Raw genomic sequence first — 17,111 nt, 5'->3', positions numbered from 1 at the left:
AACATTATCGTCCGATTAGTCGCGATCTCCCACCCCAAACCCCCGCTGTACATCAATCTGTCGCTCCCCCCGCGCATCAGCAAGCAGGCCCATCAGGCCTTGGGCGATGTCCTTGATCTCGTTGTAGTCGTGGAGGAGTCGGATGTGTCGCCGGACGGTGGCGGACGGGTCGTTCCTAGGCCATTAGCTGGTTGGTTGATGTACTGACTAGTTGATTGGGGGCATTACTTTAGTTGAGACTTTGTCTCTGCGAGTTGGGCTTCTAGCTGGGCGATTTGGGGTTCGAGGGTTGCGATTGAGGTGTGGAGGGTGGTCTGTGGATGGTTAGTTTTATACATTCCCTGTCTTCTCAATGTGCCTTGTGTTTTCTGTTTGAGATATCATGGATTGGATTGGGTCGATGTCAAACCTGAAGGAGGAGGATATCATACTAGTTTCTTTTCCCTCTGGGTGTGCTGTTCTGGGGTGAGTGTGAAGGGTTTGTCTTTGTTGGTAGGAGCACCCCCTGTGGATGGAGAGGTGTCGTTTATTTCTGAGGACATTATGATAGGAGTGTCATAAGGGAATGATTATGTTTTGGTTACTATAATCACAGTCGTGATTGCATGTTGGTACTATCTCGGTGGGTTGATCTGCCAGGATATCAGTACTTATTCAACGAATATGTGGATGTGTGGGTCTCACTGGTTATGTAGTTGCGATGAGGAACTGCATGGGATCTTTGAATAGCTTTACATCCGTTCCACTTGTATTTTGATAGCTAAACAGTCTGCAGTTTGAGACTATTCATGGAGAGACGTGGTTCATGGAGAGATGATGATGAGGATCACGTGCAGAAGATAACGGGACGGACTGACGGACTTATCATCACCTGCTTTATTTCTTCTCGACTTCATCTTCTCGTCATCTTCTCTCTCTCCTCTCAGATGATCCGCTCTCACATTTGGCTATCTTGATCTGACTGGTTTGGATTCATTCCCTGCTTTCTAGGCCACTAGTCTTTTATATACTGCCCCCCTTAGTCTCTATACTGTACCTTATCCTGGTATCAGTCGTTAGTTCCCTCGGTCTCCCCCGCCCATTATCTGCCGCCCTATCTGCTAACCAGCTGGCATAGGATGGTACGTTCTTCCCTCTCCACTCCTTTTCTTTTACAACATCTACATACTAGCCCTGGTCGATCTGTCCCCCCTGACTGGCCCATAAATGTTAAGCCCCACAGCAGCGTCGTGTTAACTTTTTGTCCTCTGTCCAGTCGGGGAACTACGACTATCCACCTGCCTCTCGTGCATCACGGCCCAACCGCTCGAGAGAACCCAGCGAACACATCACTTTGCCCTTGCCCTCGGCCACACCGTCTCCCGTCCCTGTTCCTGCCCCCGCTCCCGGCGAGCACCTGCAGCACCTGCGGCAGCTGCTGACCTCGGAGCGAAACCGGGACACCTCCGCCCGCGCCTTGGAGACCCTCAATCAGGAGATCAACGAGTACCGGTCCATCCGGGGCCAGGATATTACCAGTTTTGACCAGGCCAGGGCGGCCGTCGATCGCCAGATCCAACACTACCGGTCCCGCCGAGAGGCCGCTCCGCATGACATCTACCCCGATCGCTTCCACCCCGAGTTGACTCCGTACGTCGATCCTGCGCGACCAGCCAACCGGGCCGCGCGAAATCGCCAGAGCCGAAGTGGTGGTCGCCCGCGAACCAGTTCGCTCCTTGACGAAGGTGTGCCTCCCCTGGTGATTCCGCCCATCATGCCTCTTGACCGCGAGGATGACCGCCACGGGGACCGATCGCGGGCCAAGCGGAGAAAGCTCGAGACGGACGATAGCAGAGAGGGACTGCAGAGTTTCCGGTACGGGCAGTATGGGCAGGTCGTGCCGGGGCCTTTGAAGATGGAGCTGGCGAGTTGTGATGGAGGGACATACGAGCCGGAGGGGGAGTGTTCCTGGCCGCAGAACGTGCTCCGCAACGACTCGTCGGTCTACTGCACCAAGTCCGACCGGTGTAATTTGATCCTGAAGCATCGCGGAGACTCTCCATTTTGCCTGAAAAAGATCGTGATCAACGCCCCGCGGTCTGGCTACGATGCCCCGTATGTTTCCTTCTTGGGTCTAGACGAGATTACCACTGATTGGTTGTCAAGGATACAAGAAGGCATGGTTTTCGTCTCCATGAGCTGTGACGAGCTTCTCTCGCGCACCGCCGCATACCAAGTAGAATACCCGAACCCGCGACGACAGCGTCGAAACCGACGGAGCGGACTGCAGCCATCCCAGGAGTACCTGAATGCCTATCGAACCCCGTTGCAGACTCTCGAACGCAGGGGCCTTGCCGGCCAGGGGTCCCACCGGGATTCAGAAACAGATCTGACCAGCGCTCCTAACCCCACGAACGATTTCCACATCACCACCGAGTACGACAACCCGTCTGAGCGCAACGACCGCGACACAAACGGGCTAGCAGCCAATCCGCCGTCTATCGCAGACCTCGCGCGGTGGCAGATGGAGCAGATGGAGGACGATCTCCTCGGTTCAGACAGCGACGACAGCGAGAGCGACGACGATCCCGCGGAAGTAAGCGCCTACAGCCGCCGACGGCGCGATTTGCAACGACGAGTACGAGCCATGGAGCAGCAGCAGGACCTGTCCCGACGACGGGCGGCAGGATCCAGCGCAGTGCCACCGACACTTCCGGGGAGTCGTCCACTGGAGCCACGATCAGGGCCAAACACGGCCCTAATGCAAGACCCCGATCTACTGAGGCCGCACGCGCGGTTCTTCATCGAGCGAGCCAAGAGCACGGTCAGCATCAAGTTCGATCCACCACCGTAAGCCCACCTTCCCCCTGTAACACGGACAGACAGCGTAGCTGATTAATTTGTAGATCCGGACGATACATTCTAATCAAGCTGTGGAGTCCATACAGCGGGGGTAACATCGACATCCAGAGCATCATCGCGCATGGCTACGCGGGACCGAGATTTTTTCCCGCGGGTAACTTTCGATGATGGACTACACTCTTGTATTCGTCTTCTTCATAACTCTTCTTATTTTATAGGAACACTTTCTGTCTGCTTATCTCACCTCCAAAAGCAAGCAATAAGCTGGTGGGGCGGCCTTGTTTACGTGAATGAATGAATGAATGTCTAGATAGGCATGTATTGTTTATCGACCAGAGCATATCTGATACTCGGTCATTACCCGAATCTACCTATCTATCGTCGATGCATCATACGATGATGTATGATCAACTTAGATGCTCTTGTTGTTGATGCTCAGGAGCTCAACCTCGCTGGATAGAATTAGCACCGTCATAAATCAAACCAACCAAGATAAACCCAATGATACGAAGTAAGAAGAAAGGAAGGAAGGAGGAAAGGAAGAAGAACATACAAGACAAGAGTGGCGTTGGGGGGGATAACACCGGGGATACCGCCGGGGCCGTAGCCGAAGTCACTGCATTTGTTAGTATCTTTTGTATTTTCATCTTCATCTTCATCTTTATGAGGGAATATATATATATATATATACATATATACATAATATTGAACCCAATAAATGAGAGGAGAGGAAAGAAGAGGAGTAAGTAAACTCACGGAGTGATGGTCAGGATGGATTTCTCGCCCAGGCTCATCTGGGGGACACCCTCGTCCCAGCCTATATGGTATCATTAGTATATCTATCTTCTTTCTTTTCTTGATGAATGAGTGCTGCGTGTGGATTGGTTTTGTTGTTTAATGGATGTGTATGTATGTATGTATGTATGTATATGAATGCTTATATAAACCAGGTATATAAATAAACATACCGATTTACATATCATTAAACATGCATATACATACATACATACATACTCATCACATCACAACAACTCAACTCAACACCTCAAAAGAGCAAACCAAAGGAAACAAGAAGAGAGAACATACCCTGGATCAACCGGCCAACACCGATCTTAGTCGCGAACGGGCCACGACCGGGCTTCTTGGAGCTGTCGAAGCTGTTTGTATCATTCTTATTAGCCTTCCATTCATTCATTCCATCATCTTCCTCTTTTTTCCTCTTTCACCCCCACACTCCCTTCAAACCCAAGAGTACACATCCTACTGGATAGAAAGTGGGACAAAGAAGAAAGGGAAAACAAACATAGCACCCATAAAATGCTTCGCCTCGCCAGCAGCCTGGTCGTAAGTGCCGCCCGTGTAGTGCATGGTGACCATCGAGCCCTTGGCGGGGAAATCCACGCCGTTGCCGGGGGAGAGAACTTTGCGATCGACACCCATTTTGATGATTTTTGGTTGGTTGGTTGGTTGATTGATTGATTGAAAGGATAATGGATTGTTGGAGATGAGTGTAGGAAAGATGAGGGGAGGCAAGGTGAGGTGAGGTAGGTGGGCGGGTGAAGAAAAAATTATGGGGCATTGGATCAATCTAGTCTTGATTAGGCTGTCTTTTTCTATCCAGTTCTTTTGACATACGATACTGCGGACAGTATTGTATATATGTATGATGAAGATGAAGTCATCCAATTAATCAAACAATAATCAAACAATATGTGTCGTCTTATCAGACAATGATATTAAAACAGTAGAAAAAAAAAACACGCTAGAAGGAGAATCATCATCTGCATACCGCGTCGCCCAGAACGTATATACACTCCTCACTAGGCTTGCGCTCATCCCCCCCGTAAATAAATAAACAAGACAAGACACTGGATAGCAGCGGGATCAACCCGCCTGTCGATGCATATGAATGTCACCTCAGCTGGTTGCCTCAAGCCGACGTGTCTTGAATCAATGCTCTCATTGCTCGTCTCTCGTGCAAAGAATCGTCCAACGCCGAACCTTCCTTGTCCAAAAATCAATACTCCTGAAATGAAATCCAACTCCTCCCAAACAAATGAAACCAATCCCTTTTCTTCCATCTTTTTTTTTTTTGGAGGAGTACTTGTTGTTATATTACGACCACATCTCCCTCGGCATCCGCCGGGTCAGAGGCCATCATATCCCCATACTTTCCCACCGTGATCAGTATGGAATCGTCGTCGAGATCGATGGCGCTGTCGTCATTGTTGCCTCCCTGGAAGGCTCCGATGTTTTCCGGGATGCCGTGCGGCTTCTCCGTCTCCGCCGCGTGCCCGTGCGATTCCCCCTCGCCCGGCGGCTCGAACGCGGACGGGGCCGGTGGCGTCCCCGTCGACCGCGTCGGGGGCTCGCTGGCATGCGGTTCCTCCGAAGCCACCGACGGCGCGTTCAGTCGATCCGATTCCCCAGTCGATTTCAAACAGCCATTTGGGTTGGCAGGCTGGGATTCGGCGAGCGCTGCACTCTGCAGCGAGCGAGGCGTGTGCCGCATGAACCCCCCCTTCTCCGCCTGCCAGAGCATCATCTCGTGGAAGAACACTTTGGTCATCCACCACGCGCTGAAGCTTTGCGCTCCCCCGAGGGTGAGCCGGTGGAGGATGCGATCCCACAGCGCGTCCACCCGTTCGACAATGCAGCGCGTGCGGTGGTCGGGGAACGCCGCCGGCAGGTTGAGGATGAACGACACCCACTTGTCGGGGAAGTTGTAGTCATCGCCCGCCGCCGACTCGACGGGGTACTTGTGGGCCTGCGTGTCGGCGTCCCCGTCAGGCCGCGTGAAGAAGGGATGGCCGGCCGTGGGGTTCATGTCGGAAATCGGCGTGAGGAGGGCCCGGATGTCGTGTTTCAGGATCTGCTCCGTCGAGCGTGCCGCGCAGCTGGGGATGTTCGCCTTCGACATCATGTCCTGGGGGTCCACCAGCGTTTTGAAGTCGAACCACATCTGGTTCCGGTTGTCCGGATGACACAGCCACGCCGCCGCCGCGTTGGCGCTCTGGTTCACGTCGAGCATGTGTCGGAGCAGGTTGCAGAAGATATGGGCGGGAACCAGTCGCGCCAGGGACACGTGGACCGGCTGGGTCTTGAACGTGTCCGCGATGTGGGAGGTCAATCGTTGCGAGATCGAGCCAAACGCGTCGAGCACGACTTTGGGCACCACCTGGGTGGTCAGGGGGGCCACGAAGGCGATCATCTTCTGATACATCAACCAATCGCATTCCTTGATCCACGGTGCGAGGTTGGGATGCGTCAGGAGTTTCTGCACCGGAACCGTCAAGGTTCCATGGAAGGCGGAGAAGTACCGCAGCATGTTGCGCTCTTTGCAGTACCGGAAGCTGTCGATCACAGAAATGCAATGTGATCGGTATAGGGCCGCAAGGGCCGCGGCGACCTTGGAGTCGGCGTTGGCGGGCAGGTAGTCGTTGATGTCGGGAAGGTCAAAGGCGTTGTTGTCCACCGAGGAAGCCTCCGTGACCGGCAGGTGAAGCATCTGGTGGATTATCTTCCCCGCGTGGCTTGCGACGTTGTCGAGAGTGACGGCGGGTTCCCCATTCGCCGGTTGACAGCCACATTCGGCGCTCAGGGGAGGATGGTTGCTGACCGATAATCTGGGGGTGAAGGAGGTGGTGGGCGATGGGAAGACGGCCGTGTCGGCGGGGTCTGGTGGTCCGTGACTGACACTGTAAACCATGAGTTAGCCTTCTGCAATGGGGTTATCTCGTATTGGTAGACGCACCTCTTCGGGAGCACGTCCACCGGCTTTGGTTCGATGGAGCTGGCCGCCTCGCTGGCCGGAATGCTGGGGTTCAGCGGCGGGTGCTTCTGCTGCTTCTCTTCGATGACCGTCAGGTCGACGTAGTGATATTTGGATTCCCCGCGAACGCCCAATCGTCGGGTTTGGACGTTGGGGAATATAATGCGCACGAGCTTGCCAAACGATGCTGGGTTCAGCACTGAGACGCGCTCCGTGCCACATTTTTCAGCATAGCAGCAGTACACGCGATCGCGGCGTACCGATCCGCTGCTCTTTCGGCAGTTTTCCCGTAACCTGATGAACGAGTCAGCCAGACGTCATGCAACGGTTTCTTGAAAAGTGCGGTACGTACCAGATCATCGCGAAGACTTGCTTCACCTTCTCCGCCTTGCCCCCGGCCCCCTCGTGCTTGAGGACCTCCGCAGCCATCTGCTTCAAGGTGTATCCCTCGTACTGTCGCAGCAGTTTCCGCAGCTCATTGTCGTTGGCCAGGGACGAGCTGGAGCCTTTCTTCCGCTTGCCGCCAACCTCGGAGCCTTCGTTGTCGTCCATAACATGGTCGGGTACATGGTTCTCGATCCCGCTGTCATACATGCCCTGATACTGGGGCATCGGCATGGTCGACAAACCCGACGGCAGGGAGTGGTGGGAGAGATGATGGCCGTGCATGGCGTGGTTGGGAAAGTCCTCTGCTCGCGGCATGACGGGGTGGTGGGCGTCCGTCATGGTCGCGTCGAGGGGAGCTCCATTCACGGGTTGCGACAGCTGATGACCGAAGCGCATGATGATGTCTTCCGGGTTCCCGCCAAAGACGGGATGACCTGTCCCCGGTTGCGTGGGCAGGAACTGCGAGAATCCATCGGCGATCTGCTGGTCCTGGGTTTGCTGGGTCGTGTTGGAGTGGATGCTGGCCGTCGAGCCTCGGGATCGCGGACGACGACCATTCCTCGAGATGACCGTCTCGGAGCGCGATCTCATCAGGTCCGCCGTCCCCGGACGACTGTGAGGCGGTGCGACTTGGGTGGTCTGGGAGGCCACGCTTGACTGCGACGCCGCTCGGCCTATTCGGTAGGATGGGGCAGTTAGTAACGTAGCGAAGTGGATTCCAACACACCAATCACGAGATCAACAAGCGACAGAAAAGAACGCAACAACAGGGAAAACAAATCGATGAAAAACAGAAGAAAAATAAATCAAATAAAATAAGACAAAAGATCCACAATAGACAGAAAGTTGGAAGGTGGGCGACGAGACGAAACAAAGGACATGCAGGGACACATACCCATATCGAGAGGCATCTTCTTGTTTTCTCTCTTTCTTTCTCTCTATTCCTTCTTATTTGGCCCCCTTCCAACCAGTTCACTTGTACTGCGGGGACAAGGCTTCGGACCGGCACCAACCAACGAGGGGATTGTGGACTAGTCTCGTTCGTTGTTGCTTGTTGACGGTAACCACGGGCGATGTCTGTTTTGATCGACCAGGACCACCCTTGGGGGGAGGGGGTTGGGAGGGATTTTCTTCTCACACCGCAAGAGAGAGGGAGTGGAGACAGAGAAGCCGACCGATGACCAGACGACGAAAGGGACGAAAGAAAAGAAGAAGAAGAAGGCGTCGAAGCAGCAGGACTATCGGGCGCCGCGTTGGAAGTGAAGGTGAGAGAGGTTGGAAAAGGATAAACAGAGCTGAGGCGCCCGTTCCTCAAGCAACGCTAGCCTTGTTTGGTCACGTGTGCCGTGACATTCCACAACACTTGTATCTTATATATGTATAATATATTGAATAGAGATATACGGTGTATATAGGTAGAAATTTATAAATTTATTTGGGATATATTTTTTATATATATATATATATATATACCTTGTCATGAATTGATATCAGCCTACCAACCATGGTTGATCCACTCCTGGTTGCACGTCGATCTCCCCAGATGGATGGATTCAATAGGACTCTCTCCATTCTTCAGTCTGTCTCTTGCACCATGTTCAGAAAAATTTACATCGACCCAACTACTACACTTCCGAGCATCTCTAAACCAATGACAATACACGCGGAACAGTGGAAAAGTACAGATGAGGTAACCAAGAGAACTCGGACGGAGTAAGAAAACAAGAAAAACAAATGAGAAAAGAAAAGAGAAGAAAAAAAAGAAGGTTGGTCGTCTATTAGTCGAGAGGATAAATGTTCACCCAGCCTGCAACTCACAACACGGCGAGTCGACAGTTATTCACGCATCCATCCGTCTCTGACTGGATGCGTTGGATACTCCGTGTTGCACCCAAGCCATCTCTATCATCCCCTCATTGTTCCACCCCTCCACCTATTTAGACAAGATCCCGCTTGACGAACTCGGCGAGCAGGGCCTTGCCCAGGGCAGCCGGGCTGCGCTCGACAATCACACCGGCATCCTCGAGGGCGGTGATCTTGGAGTTGGCATCACCCTTGCCACCGCTGACGATGGCACCGGCGTGACCCATGCGGCGGCCGGGGGGCGCGCTGATACCGGCGATGAAGCTGACGGCGGGCTTGTTGAACCGGTTGTTGGCCTTGAAGAACTCGGCGGCGTCCTCCTCGGCGCTGCCACCGATCTCACCGATCATGATGATACCGTCGGTCTCCTCGTCCTCGAGGAAGATCTTCAGGCAGTCGATGAAGTTGGTGCCGGAGAAGGGGTCACCACCGATACCGACGACCAGCGACTGACCAAGGCCGGCTTGGGTGGTCTGGTTGACGGCCTCGTAGGTCAGGGTACCGGAACGAGAGACGATACCAACACGGCCACGCTTGTGGATGAAACCGGGCATGATACCGATCTTGCATTGACCCTATTGAAGAAGGCGCGTCAGACATGGCGGGGAAATTATAACATGGGAGGGAAAGGGGCAGAATATCCGTAGAAATCATAGAGTGGCACTTACGGGAGCAATGATACCGGGGCAGTTGGGGCCCACCAGGCGGGTCTTGTTCTGGGTCTTCAGGATGTCCGTGATGCGGACCATGTCTAGTCAATCATCATGTCAGCTGTGCTCCAAGCCATGCGCACAAGGGGACCGCATACCGTGCTGAGGGATACCCTCAGTGATACTATATTGAACAAAATCCTGTATTAGCCACGCTTCAGCGAACAGAATCCATCCACACGAACATACCAGACAGCCAGGGGGATTTCCGCCTCAATAGCCTCCTCGATACCCTTAGCAGCCAAAGGGGGGCTAATAACGATCAGTAAACAAGCTCTCTGCGCAATCACAGCTGGATCAATGCATACGGGACGAAGAGGGCCGTGGCGGTAGCACCGGTCTCCTTCACGGCCTCGCTGACGTTCGCGAAGACGGGGCGGTCGAGGTGCATCGAGCCGGCCTTCTTGGGGTTGGTACCACCGACAACCTTGGTTCCTGAACATCGTCAACACTACCATCCAAGCACATAGTTATCAAGACAAGAGAACGAGGCGATCGGGATCATACCGTAGGCAATGGCTTGCTCGGCGTGGAAACTGCGATAAGCCAAAAGCGCGACGTCAGCATTGACAAACCACCAAGTGATGCAACCACAACAACCCCACTCATCGGAAAGACCACATACGTTCCCTGCTTGCCCGTGAAACCCTGGAAGATAACCCGGGTGTCGCCATTGATGCGGAGGTTGTTGACGGTCTCAGCGTAGGCCGGGGTAGGCTTCGCATAGGCTCGACGCTGCGCGGACGCAGCAGCATTCCGGAGACCGGACAGGGTGTTACGACGGAAGGCCTGCATGTTGAAAATCAAAAGAAAGAAAACAAAAAATAGAAATATAGAGTGATTCAGAGGAAGAGAGGAGAGGGAGGGAGGGGAGGAGGGGAGAAGGCGGCGGATCAGGAGTAAAAGTAGCTTGGGGGAGGTGAGGTTTAACTAGTGCTCTTTCTCGGGACAAAGATTATTGCGGTCGGTTGGCCTCTTCGGTCACCTTAATTTTCCTCTTTTCTTTCCCGGTATCTCATCCCGTCCCGCGGGGCTAATCTCTCTCCCTCAACTATCCGATCGCTCGATCTCCACTCTGATTTGAGATTCTTTGATTGACGGTTCTGAATTTTAACTGAACCTTCTCCCAGACCACTCCGCCTTGCGCGGTATCATACTTTTCAACGAAAAGGAAAAGAGAGAAGGAAGAAAATGGCGACCGTCACCATGACCGCGCCGCCACCGGCATCCTACAAAACCAACAAGAACCGGTCCAAGCTACTCCCCGAGAATGAACGCTTCATGAGAGCCTGTTCGGATATCGCGAATGCTCTGATCCAGGAGTATGAATCGCAAAAGGATCCGACCGCGCCGCGCAAGGATATCAATCTCAACAAACTGCGGGGTCAAATCGCCAAAAAGCACAGTCTGGCCACCCAACCACCACTGACAGCCATCATCTCAGCGGTCCCCGAGCACTACAAGAAGTACATCTTGCCCAAGCTGATCGCCAAACCCATCCGGACGTCGTCGGGTATCGCCGTCGTCGCCGTGATGAGCAAACCCCACCGCTGCCCGCACATCGCCTACACGGGCAACATCTGCGTCTACTGCCCCGGCGGACCCGACTCCGATTTCGAATACTCGACGCAATCCTACACCGGGTACGAGCCGACGTCGATGCGCGCCATCCGGGCGCGGTACGATCCGTTCGAGCAGGCGCGGGGGCGCGTGGACCAGATCAAGTCGATGGGCCACAGCGTCGACAAGGTCGAGTACATCATCATGGGTGGCACGTTCATGTCGCTCCCCGAGAGCTATCGCGAGCCGTTCATCGCGCAGCTGCACAACGCCCTGAGCGGATACCAGACGGACAATGTCGACGAGGCGGTGCTGGCGGGCGAGATGAGCAACATCAAGTGCGTGGGCATCACCATCGAGACGCGCCCGGATTACTGCCTGGACACGCACCTGAGCAGCATGCTGCGGTACGGCTGCACGCGGCTCGAGGTCGGCGTGCAGAGTCTTTACGAGGACGTCGCGCGCGACACCAACCGTGGCCACACGGTGGCGGCCGTCGCGGAGACATTCAAGCTGTCCAAAGACGCAGGCTTCAAGGTCGTCAGCCACATGATGCCGGACCTGCCCAACGTCGGCATGGAGCGCGACATCTTCCAGTTCCAGGAGTACTTCGAGAACCCCGACTTCCGCACCGACGGGCTCAAAATCTACCCGACCCTAGTCATCCGCGGCACAGGGCTCTACGAGCTCTGGCGCACAGGCCGCTACAAGAACTACACCCCGAACGCCCTAATCGACCTCGTCGCACGCATCCTCGCCCTCGTCCCACCCTGGACCCGCATCTACCGCGTGCAACGCGACATCCCCATGCCCCTCGTAACAGCAGGCGTCGAAAACGGCAACCTGCGCGAGCTCGCCCTCGCGCGCATGAAAGACTTCGGCACCACCTGCCGCGACGTGCGCACGCGCGAAGTCGGCATCAACGAAGTCAAGAACAAGATCCGCCCGTCGCAAGTCGAGCTCGTCCGCCGCGACTACACCGCCAACGGCGGCTGGGAGACCTTCCTCGCCTACGAGGACCCCAAGCAGGACATCCTCATCGGCCTGCTGCGTCTGCGCAAGTGCAGCGCCACCCACACTTTCCGCCCCGAGTTCACGGGGCAGCAGACGAGCATCGTCCGCGAGCTGCACGTCTACGGCTCTGCCGTCCCCATGCACGGCCGCGACGCCCGCAAGTTCCAGCACCGCGGGTTCGGAACACTCCTCATGGAGGAGGCGGAGCGCATCGCGCGCGAGGAGCACGGGAGTCGCAAGATTAGCGTTATCTCGGGTGTGGGTGTGCGCAGCTACTATGCTCGCTTGGGGTATACGCTTGACGGGCCTTATATGTCTAAGATGTTGGATCCTGTTGAGGATGAAGACTTTTAAAACGTACTTTCTTTTCTTTCTTGTCGCAAGAGAGAAACAACAAAAGTTCCTGTTATTTTAACGATTCATATGGCGTTTGGGGACGGGTGATTTTGTTAGCCGCTGGCTCTGCATAGGGGGTGTTTAGCGTGAAAATTTATACCGGAGATGATGGGAAGGGAGAGTTGAATATTCTTGTCATGTATATACAACAGGTTCTATACTCTCATGAATGAACCGGTTTGGATAGAGTCCACCGCCTACTGTGACAGTAGACGTCGTATATGGCATAAGATAAAGGAACAATGTCTATGTTAACTAATAGACTAGGTATATACATCTCACGGATCCTCCAGCCCAGTAAGCAAAACGCCAGAACAGCGACAAGGAGGGTACTCTGTGAGGTCCGAAGCCAGAGTCAACAGACGACTCCCTCAACACCAGCGCGACATAACAGACGTCGCGAGTCTAGCCAGCAGAACAGCGCACCAGCAGAACAGTGTAATCAATCCACGATCTCAACCACATAGATAGGATTGATAATGTCGGTTGATAATGGACAGTACAGCCCACAGTGACAGAAAAGGAAAGGAAAAGTCAAGTAAAAAACGAAGGACAAGCTCTAGCAATCTAGTTCAACGATATGGAGCCTCCCCTGCGGGCCCTCACGTGCAGATAAGCCTGGAAAGCACAGAATACGAAGAAGGCCTGGGCGTGTCATCCGTTAGTAAAGAGCCTATATGATGTGTCTTATCGTGCAGTGTATCGGTCAAGACGTACAATGTAGATGAAAACGGCGGTAAAGATCGAGGCGGCGACTGCGCCGCCGTCTTCAGGCTCGCCTTCCGAGCCGGTGAACCCGTGGTGATCGTTCTGTTTGTTTATCCTTGATTAGCTGCTGATCTGATCTGATATGATATGTGGTGGACTGGTGTGTCTGGTCTAGCTTGGATCCCGTGGGAAGCCGGAAATGACGATGACAACGGGCGGACGAACCTGGTATAGCGATCCGAGGACGGAGAGGATGACAATGGCGAAGAGGGAGATGACCACACTGGGTAGTTGGAATTAGCCTATTATTCATTGAAGATTTCCTTGAAGGGGGAGCTGTACCAGGACCAAGCGTTTAATAGGGAGACGACGGGCTTCATGGTGTCGATGCGATAGCGGGTGCGCGGGTGATACGAGCGTTGAGTGGATCCGCGGAAAGCCGGTAGGGTAGGATTCCGATTAGGCGGAGTAGGGATATAGACCGAAAGAGTGCGAGATGGAGGGTTGATGGAGGAGATGTGGAGAGGAAACTGGGTGGATAGTGGAGGGTTGTCGATGATGTCGGGTTTCTTGATGTCTTTGGAGTTGACTGGCGAGAACTCCGAATGCGTGAAACGACTATTCCGCATTCGGCAATCAGGTCATTTGCGGCCAAGTCCACCGCCTGATCTATTTTTATTTATCTATATTCTGTACAATTCTTGCGAGAGGAGAGAACATTCATGAATTACATTCTGATTGCTTGCAGTCTCATTGTATTTAGATGCTGGATAACGTTGACGTTGGCTGTCAGAGCAGATCGGCTGCAGTATACGATGACCTTGACATGGCAGGAGAAACAACATGCGATTTGGACCAGGATAGAATGAGTGCATTTCGTGATTGACCCCTGTGGTACTTGAAGATCTTTTGACTCAGTTTCAAGTTAGGGTGTTATTGCCATACCATTGAAGATGGATGACACTATTATTTGCATCCGCGCTCTGCTAATGCTTGGGCGACAAAGTTGTCTGGCGAGCTTGGGCTGAGTGGCAAGTTGCTCTGAATCAGTAAGAAAGTACTTAGTTGCGCTGCAATGCGGACGATATCATAAGTCAAGAGAGCGAGCCAAATTGGCTTCACCTTCGAGGCGTGGTTAATTGGATTAGATGAGGTCAGTTTATCAAGCACCGCCAGGGCGGTTATCTGGAGTCTTTATAGCGAATTCAATGCTGGGATATCAGTCATGTTAAGCCCGACCAAGATGTCGTTTGGTATCTTGATGCAGTGGCTGAAATTCACTTATGACCTTCAGTTGCTAGGAAGTGGACGCTGTGGGATGCGTGGTTATACTTCCGTTTCGTTCTTATTTAGAATGGACGGTGGTGATCATCTGGTCGAATACTTGGGCATATCGTTGGCAGATATAGCCCTATATAGCTCTTGTATGGTGCTACCGATTAGAGTGGTATGTTTCTGACGATAGAACCAGAGAATACTAAGAGCATGGCGATAAATCAATCCAGAGCAGCCATTCTCTATTCCAGATCCTGTCAGCATTGATGGTTAGATCTTCCCATCTAAACTAGAAAACACCCAAAGCAATCCCGGAGAAACAAGTCCATTGTGATCAATACTGACCACCAAAATGGCCAAAAAAAAAAAAAAACAACCGAAGATCACCAAGTGTCTTCCCAAGACGAGAAAGGTTACATCGGCTAGGACGCGTTATCAGCAACAATCGCATAAAGATGACGGACCGAGCTTCGACTATCACCCGAAGAGCCGTGTCGTCTTCTATCTTTAAGTTCATACTAGGGCTCTGCCTGTACACGTAGTAGTACAATCTCGTATTCAACTATCAGATCTATAACCAGCTTCCTAACATCATTCCCCTCTATTCCCTCCCATTCCATTCCTTCGCTCGTCCTTAGTATATGCCCTACCAGTTCCAACCAGTCAGTCAAGCAGTTAAACTCCAGCCCCCCTGTCAGCCCCTCTCGCACAGTGCATTAGCGCGCCGAGTGAACGTGGCGGACAATGCGACTCCATGACGAGCCAAACTCCTTCGCTTATCGCTTATCCAACAAGAAGACACCCCCTCACCTGGGGTCCGTTAAACTTTATGGCTGATTCAATGAGTGGGTGAATGGGTGAGTGTGTTGTAGATGTGAAACGTGAGGGCTGGCTCGGTGATCACAGCCTTGTGTTTCGGCTACGGGCTTGGACGAACCAAACCGACGTTACTGGACGTTTTGGGATGAGTTGGCTCGGTTGTTCCTGGCTTGTCGGCCACCCCGGTTATTTTGGAGCGATGCATGCTTTGGGGTGTAGCGGCGTGGGTTTGCATGGGTTGGGACTTGCGTTGGAGTGGGGGTGGAGGGGCCGTTCGGTCTTTGGGTGAATAGCGTCAGTCAAGAATGGTAGTAACATGGTATAGCGGTGATGATGTGATGATGTGGTGATGCTATTGCAGTTGTATAGTTTCTAAGATATTCATTTGAAGTCGTGGGTGGGAACCGTTTTGGGTGGACTGTGCTTTTCTACCTATCTATCTATATATCTACCCATATCATTTGTTGATATCAAACAAGAAGATAGGCAAGAGAACTACCTACTGACTGCTGCAGTGATCACTAAACACTACATCCTATCCCCCTCTCCTCCGTAATCGGATGTACTTTCTTCTTCCCACACGGCGCAAGACCACCACCCATGGCATAGACAGGGTTTGTCGCCTCCACGACTGCATGATTAGCGTGGTGCAAGGACTCACACACAGATGCAATGCACTGTCCAGCAACAGTAAGTAATTTTAATTTTTTTAATTTTTTTTTACAATCGAGCTAAACTCAACCACAGCCATCCACCTGCATAACACCCTGAAGCGAGGCAGGTTGATCGCATCGCACATCGCATCTCGCATCAGGTGAGCAGCAAAAAAAAGACTAAAACGATACCAAGCTCGACTAACTTCTGTACTAAACTAAAAGCCCGACTCGTTCGTGAGATAGGCGTGGAAAATGGGAAAAGAAACCCTGCATCATGTGTAACCTGTGACCCTCACATGGGGGAACTGCTGCGTAAGTCTCAACCACGTTTCAGATCCTGCAGGCATCATCATTCATCATCATCATCATCATCATCGTCTCTTCCAGTTTCCAAAGGCCGTTCGCTTCCCTTCCCTTCCCACTCCCAGCCACCCCGACCACCCGAGCACGAGTCAGCGCAGGGCCTAGAGTGGAAACTGGAAAAGCAGTTCTGAAACGAAGTATCGAATGAGCTCTGGAGGTGGGAAGAGGGGGTGAAACTGGCTAGCGAAGCCAGTTGGGCCTTTCACCCCGGCCCTCTTGTAGTGACCGTCTGTAGGGATCGACACATTTTCTTTCGTTGACTGCCGGAAGGATTCCGGTCTCCGGATAAGTAATGCAAGAGAGATGCCGTGGGGATATGGAATCGAATCTTCGTCCATGGTGTCTCTCAGATTGTGTCTTATCCTTCTTTTTTTTTACTTTTTTTTTCAATCTATTTTATAAAGGTTAACGACTCGACAGAGGATCCGGAGAGACAGACTGCGTAATCCCCCGTCTTTAGTGCTGAGGTTTGTGTCTTGGCATCTTAAGACACTCCTTCAATCCATCTCCTACCTACGGAGTACCTTTCAAGACCTTAACTACTGCCCAAGAGACGACATATCAACCAAGACATCCAACAGATGGATCCACCGCCAATCATCTCCCACCCCGAACAAAGAGAGACAAGTTTCCTTGGACGATCCTGAAGGCTCGTAATTCTCCGACGTATCCATAATGCCCCCATCGTGCTGGAGCCCCCGGTTGGTCGAGCCGACTCTTTTAAGGGGAGAGGAGGGGGAAAAGAGA

The 17,111-nt window shown here is 52.8% G+C and overlaps 7 protein-coding genes across 7 annotated transcripts; 2 read left to right on the top strand and 5 right to left on the bottom strand.

Annotated features, from left to right (window-relative positions):
- Positions 1-15: 15 nt before the first annotated feature.
- On the bottom strand, positions 16-542 carry BDW47DRAFT_128811 (SWI5/SAE3 family protein; the record flags this gene model as incomplete). Its single annotated transcript, XM_024816909.1, has 3 exons — positions 16-175; positions 229-314; positions 432-542. 3 exons carry the CDS (start codon positions 540-542, stop codon positions 16-18), a joined length of 357 nt encoding a protein of 118 aa, XP_024668692.1.
- Positions 543-909: 367 nt separating this feature from the next.
- BDW47DRAFT_72094 (uncharacterized protein) lies at positions 910-3,161 on the top strand. The gene is made up of 4 exons (XM_024819690.1): positions 910-1,121; positions 1,226-2,094; positions 2,146-2,829; positions 2,886-3,161. Exons 1-4 carry the CDS (start codon positions 1,119-1,121, stop codon positions 3,007-3,009), a joined length of 1,680 nt encoding a protein of 559 aa, XP_024668691.1. The 5' UTR covers positions 910-1,118; the 3' UTR covers positions 3,010-3,161.
- Positions 3,162-3,253: 92 nt separating this feature from the next.
- BDW47DRAFT_128809 (FKBP-type peptidyl-prolyl cis-trans isomerase) lies at positions 3,254-4,281 on the bottom strand (the record flags this gene model as incomplete). Its single annotated transcript, XM_024816908.1, has 5 exons — positions 3,254-3,293; positions 3,395-3,457; positions 3,598-3,658; positions 3,928-3,998; positions 4,145-4,281. 5 exons carry the CDS (start codon positions 4,279-4,281, stop codon positions 3,254-3,256), a joined length of 372 nt encoding a protein of 123 aa, XP_024668690.1.
- A 321-nt stretch (positions 4,282-4,602) lies between these two features.
- On the bottom strand, positions 4,603-8,243 carry BDW47DRAFT_111670 (uncharacterized protein). The gene is made up of 4 exons (XM_024813996.1): positions 7,896-8,243; positions 6,966-7,674; positions 6,596-6,907; positions 4,603-6,539 (listed from the first exon to the last, which is right to left on the bottom strand). The coding sequence occupies exons 1-4, from the start codon at positions 7,909-7,911 to the stop codon at positions 4,952-4,954; spliced, it is 2,625 nt and encodes an 874-aa protein (XP_024668689.1). The 5' UTR covers positions 7,912-8,243; the 3' UTR covers positions 4,603-4,951.
- Positions 8,244-8,495: 252 nt separating this feature from the next.
- On the bottom strand, positions 8,496-10,464 carry BDW47DRAFT_111668 (succinate--CoA ligase (GDP-forming) subunit alpha). Its single transcript, XM_024813995.1, has 7 exons — positions 10,199-10,464; positions 10,081-10,109; positions 9,882-10,008; positions 9,763-9,825; positions 9,672-9,697; positions 9,532-9,614; positions 8,496-9,438 (listed from the first exon to the last, which is right to left on the bottom strand). The coding sequence occupies exons 1-7, from the start codon at positions 10,366-10,368 to the stop codon at positions 8,938-8,940; spliced, it is 999 nt and encodes a 332-aa protein (XP_024668688.1). The 5' UTR covers positions 10,369-10,464; the 3' UTR covers positions 8,496-8,937.
- A 148-nt stretch (positions 10,465-10,612) lies between these two features.
- On the top strand, positions 10,613-12,623 carry BDW47DRAFT_111667 (Elongator subunit ELP3). The gene has a single exon (XM_024813994.1). It carries the CDS (start codon positions 10,765-10,767, stop codon positions 12,499-12,501), a length of 1,737 nt encoding a protein of 578 aa, XP_024668687.1. The 5' UTR covers positions 10,613-10,764; the 3' UTR covers positions 12,502-12,623.
- A 147-nt stretch (positions 12,624-12,770) lies between these two features.
- BDW47DRAFT_111666 (uncharacterized protein) lies at positions 12,771-13,799 on the bottom strand. The gene is made up of 4 exons (XM_024813993.1): positions 13,594-13,799; positions 13,477-13,534; positions 13,261-13,353; positions 12,771-13,188 (listed from the first exon to the last, which is right to left on the bottom strand). Exons 1-4 carry the CDS (start codon positions 13,629-13,631, stop codon positions 13,111-13,113), a joined length of 267 nt encoding a protein of 88 aa, XP_024668686.1. The 5' UTR covers positions 13,632-13,799; the 3' UTR covers positions 12,771-13,110.
- Positions 13,800-17,111: the final 3,312 nt, after the last annotated feature.

The sequence above is a fragment of the Aspergillus candidus genome (genome assembly GCF_002847045.1).
Source record: "Aspergillus candidus strain CBS 102.13 unplaced genomic scaffold BDW47scaffold_58, whole genome shotgun sequence".
In the NCBI taxonomy this organism is placed as follows: Eukaryota; Fungi; Ascomycota; class Eurotiomycetes; order Eurotiales; family Aspergillaceae; genus Aspergillus; species Aspergillus candidus.
The sequence above is the reverse complement of the archived record's forward strand: the minus strand, read 5'-3'. Positions and strand labels throughout refer to the sequence as shown.

Coding starts and splice junctions, on each gene's coding strand:
- BDW47DRAFT_72094 (XM_024819690.1), top strand. Junction 2,095..2,145: donor CGGTCTGGCTACGATGCCCC/GTATGTTTCCTT, acceptor TTGGTTGTCAAG/GATACAAGAAGGCATGGTTT. Junction 2,830..2,885: donor ATCAAGTTCGATCCACCACC/GTAAGCCCACCT, acceptor ATTAATTTGTAG/ATCCGGACGATACATTCTAA.
- BDW47DRAFT_111670 (XM_024813996.1), bottom strand. Junction 6,908..6,965: donor CAAGTCTTCGCGATGATCTG/GTACGTACCGCA, acceptor CTCGTTCATCAG/GTTACGGGAAAACTGCCGAA. Junction 6,540..6,595: donor GTGGACGTGCTCCCGAAGAG/GTGCGTCTACCA, acceptor CATGGTTTACAG/TGTCAGTCACGGACCACCAG.
- BDW47DRAFT_111668 (XM_024813995.1), bottom strand. CDS start 10,368: ATGCAGGCCTTCCGTCGTAACACCCTGTCCGGTCTCCGGAATGCTGCT. Junction 9,615..9,671: donor TGAGGGTATCCCTCAGCACG/GTATGCGGTCCC, acceptor ATGATTGACTAG/ACATGGTCCGCATCACGGAC. Junction 9,439..9,531: donor GCCCCGGTATCATTGCTCCC/GTAAGTGCCACT, acceptor CTTCTTCAATAG/GGTCAATGCAAGATCGGTAT.
- BDW47DRAFT_111667 (XM_024813994.1), top strand. CDS start 10,765: ATGGCGACCGTCACCATGACCGCGCCGCCACCGGCATCCTACAAAACC.
- BDW47DRAFT_111666 (XM_024813993.1), bottom strand. CDS start 13,631: ATGAAGCCCGTCGTCTCCCTATTAAACGCTTGGTCCTG. Junction 13,354..13,476: donor TCCTCGGATCGCTATACCAG/GTTCGTCCGCCC, acceptor ATAAACAAACAG/AACGATCACCACGGGTTCAC. Junction 13,189..13,260: donor CCGCCGTTTTCATCTACATT/GTACGTCTTGAC, acceptor TGACACGCCCAG/GCCTTCTTCGTATTCTGTGC.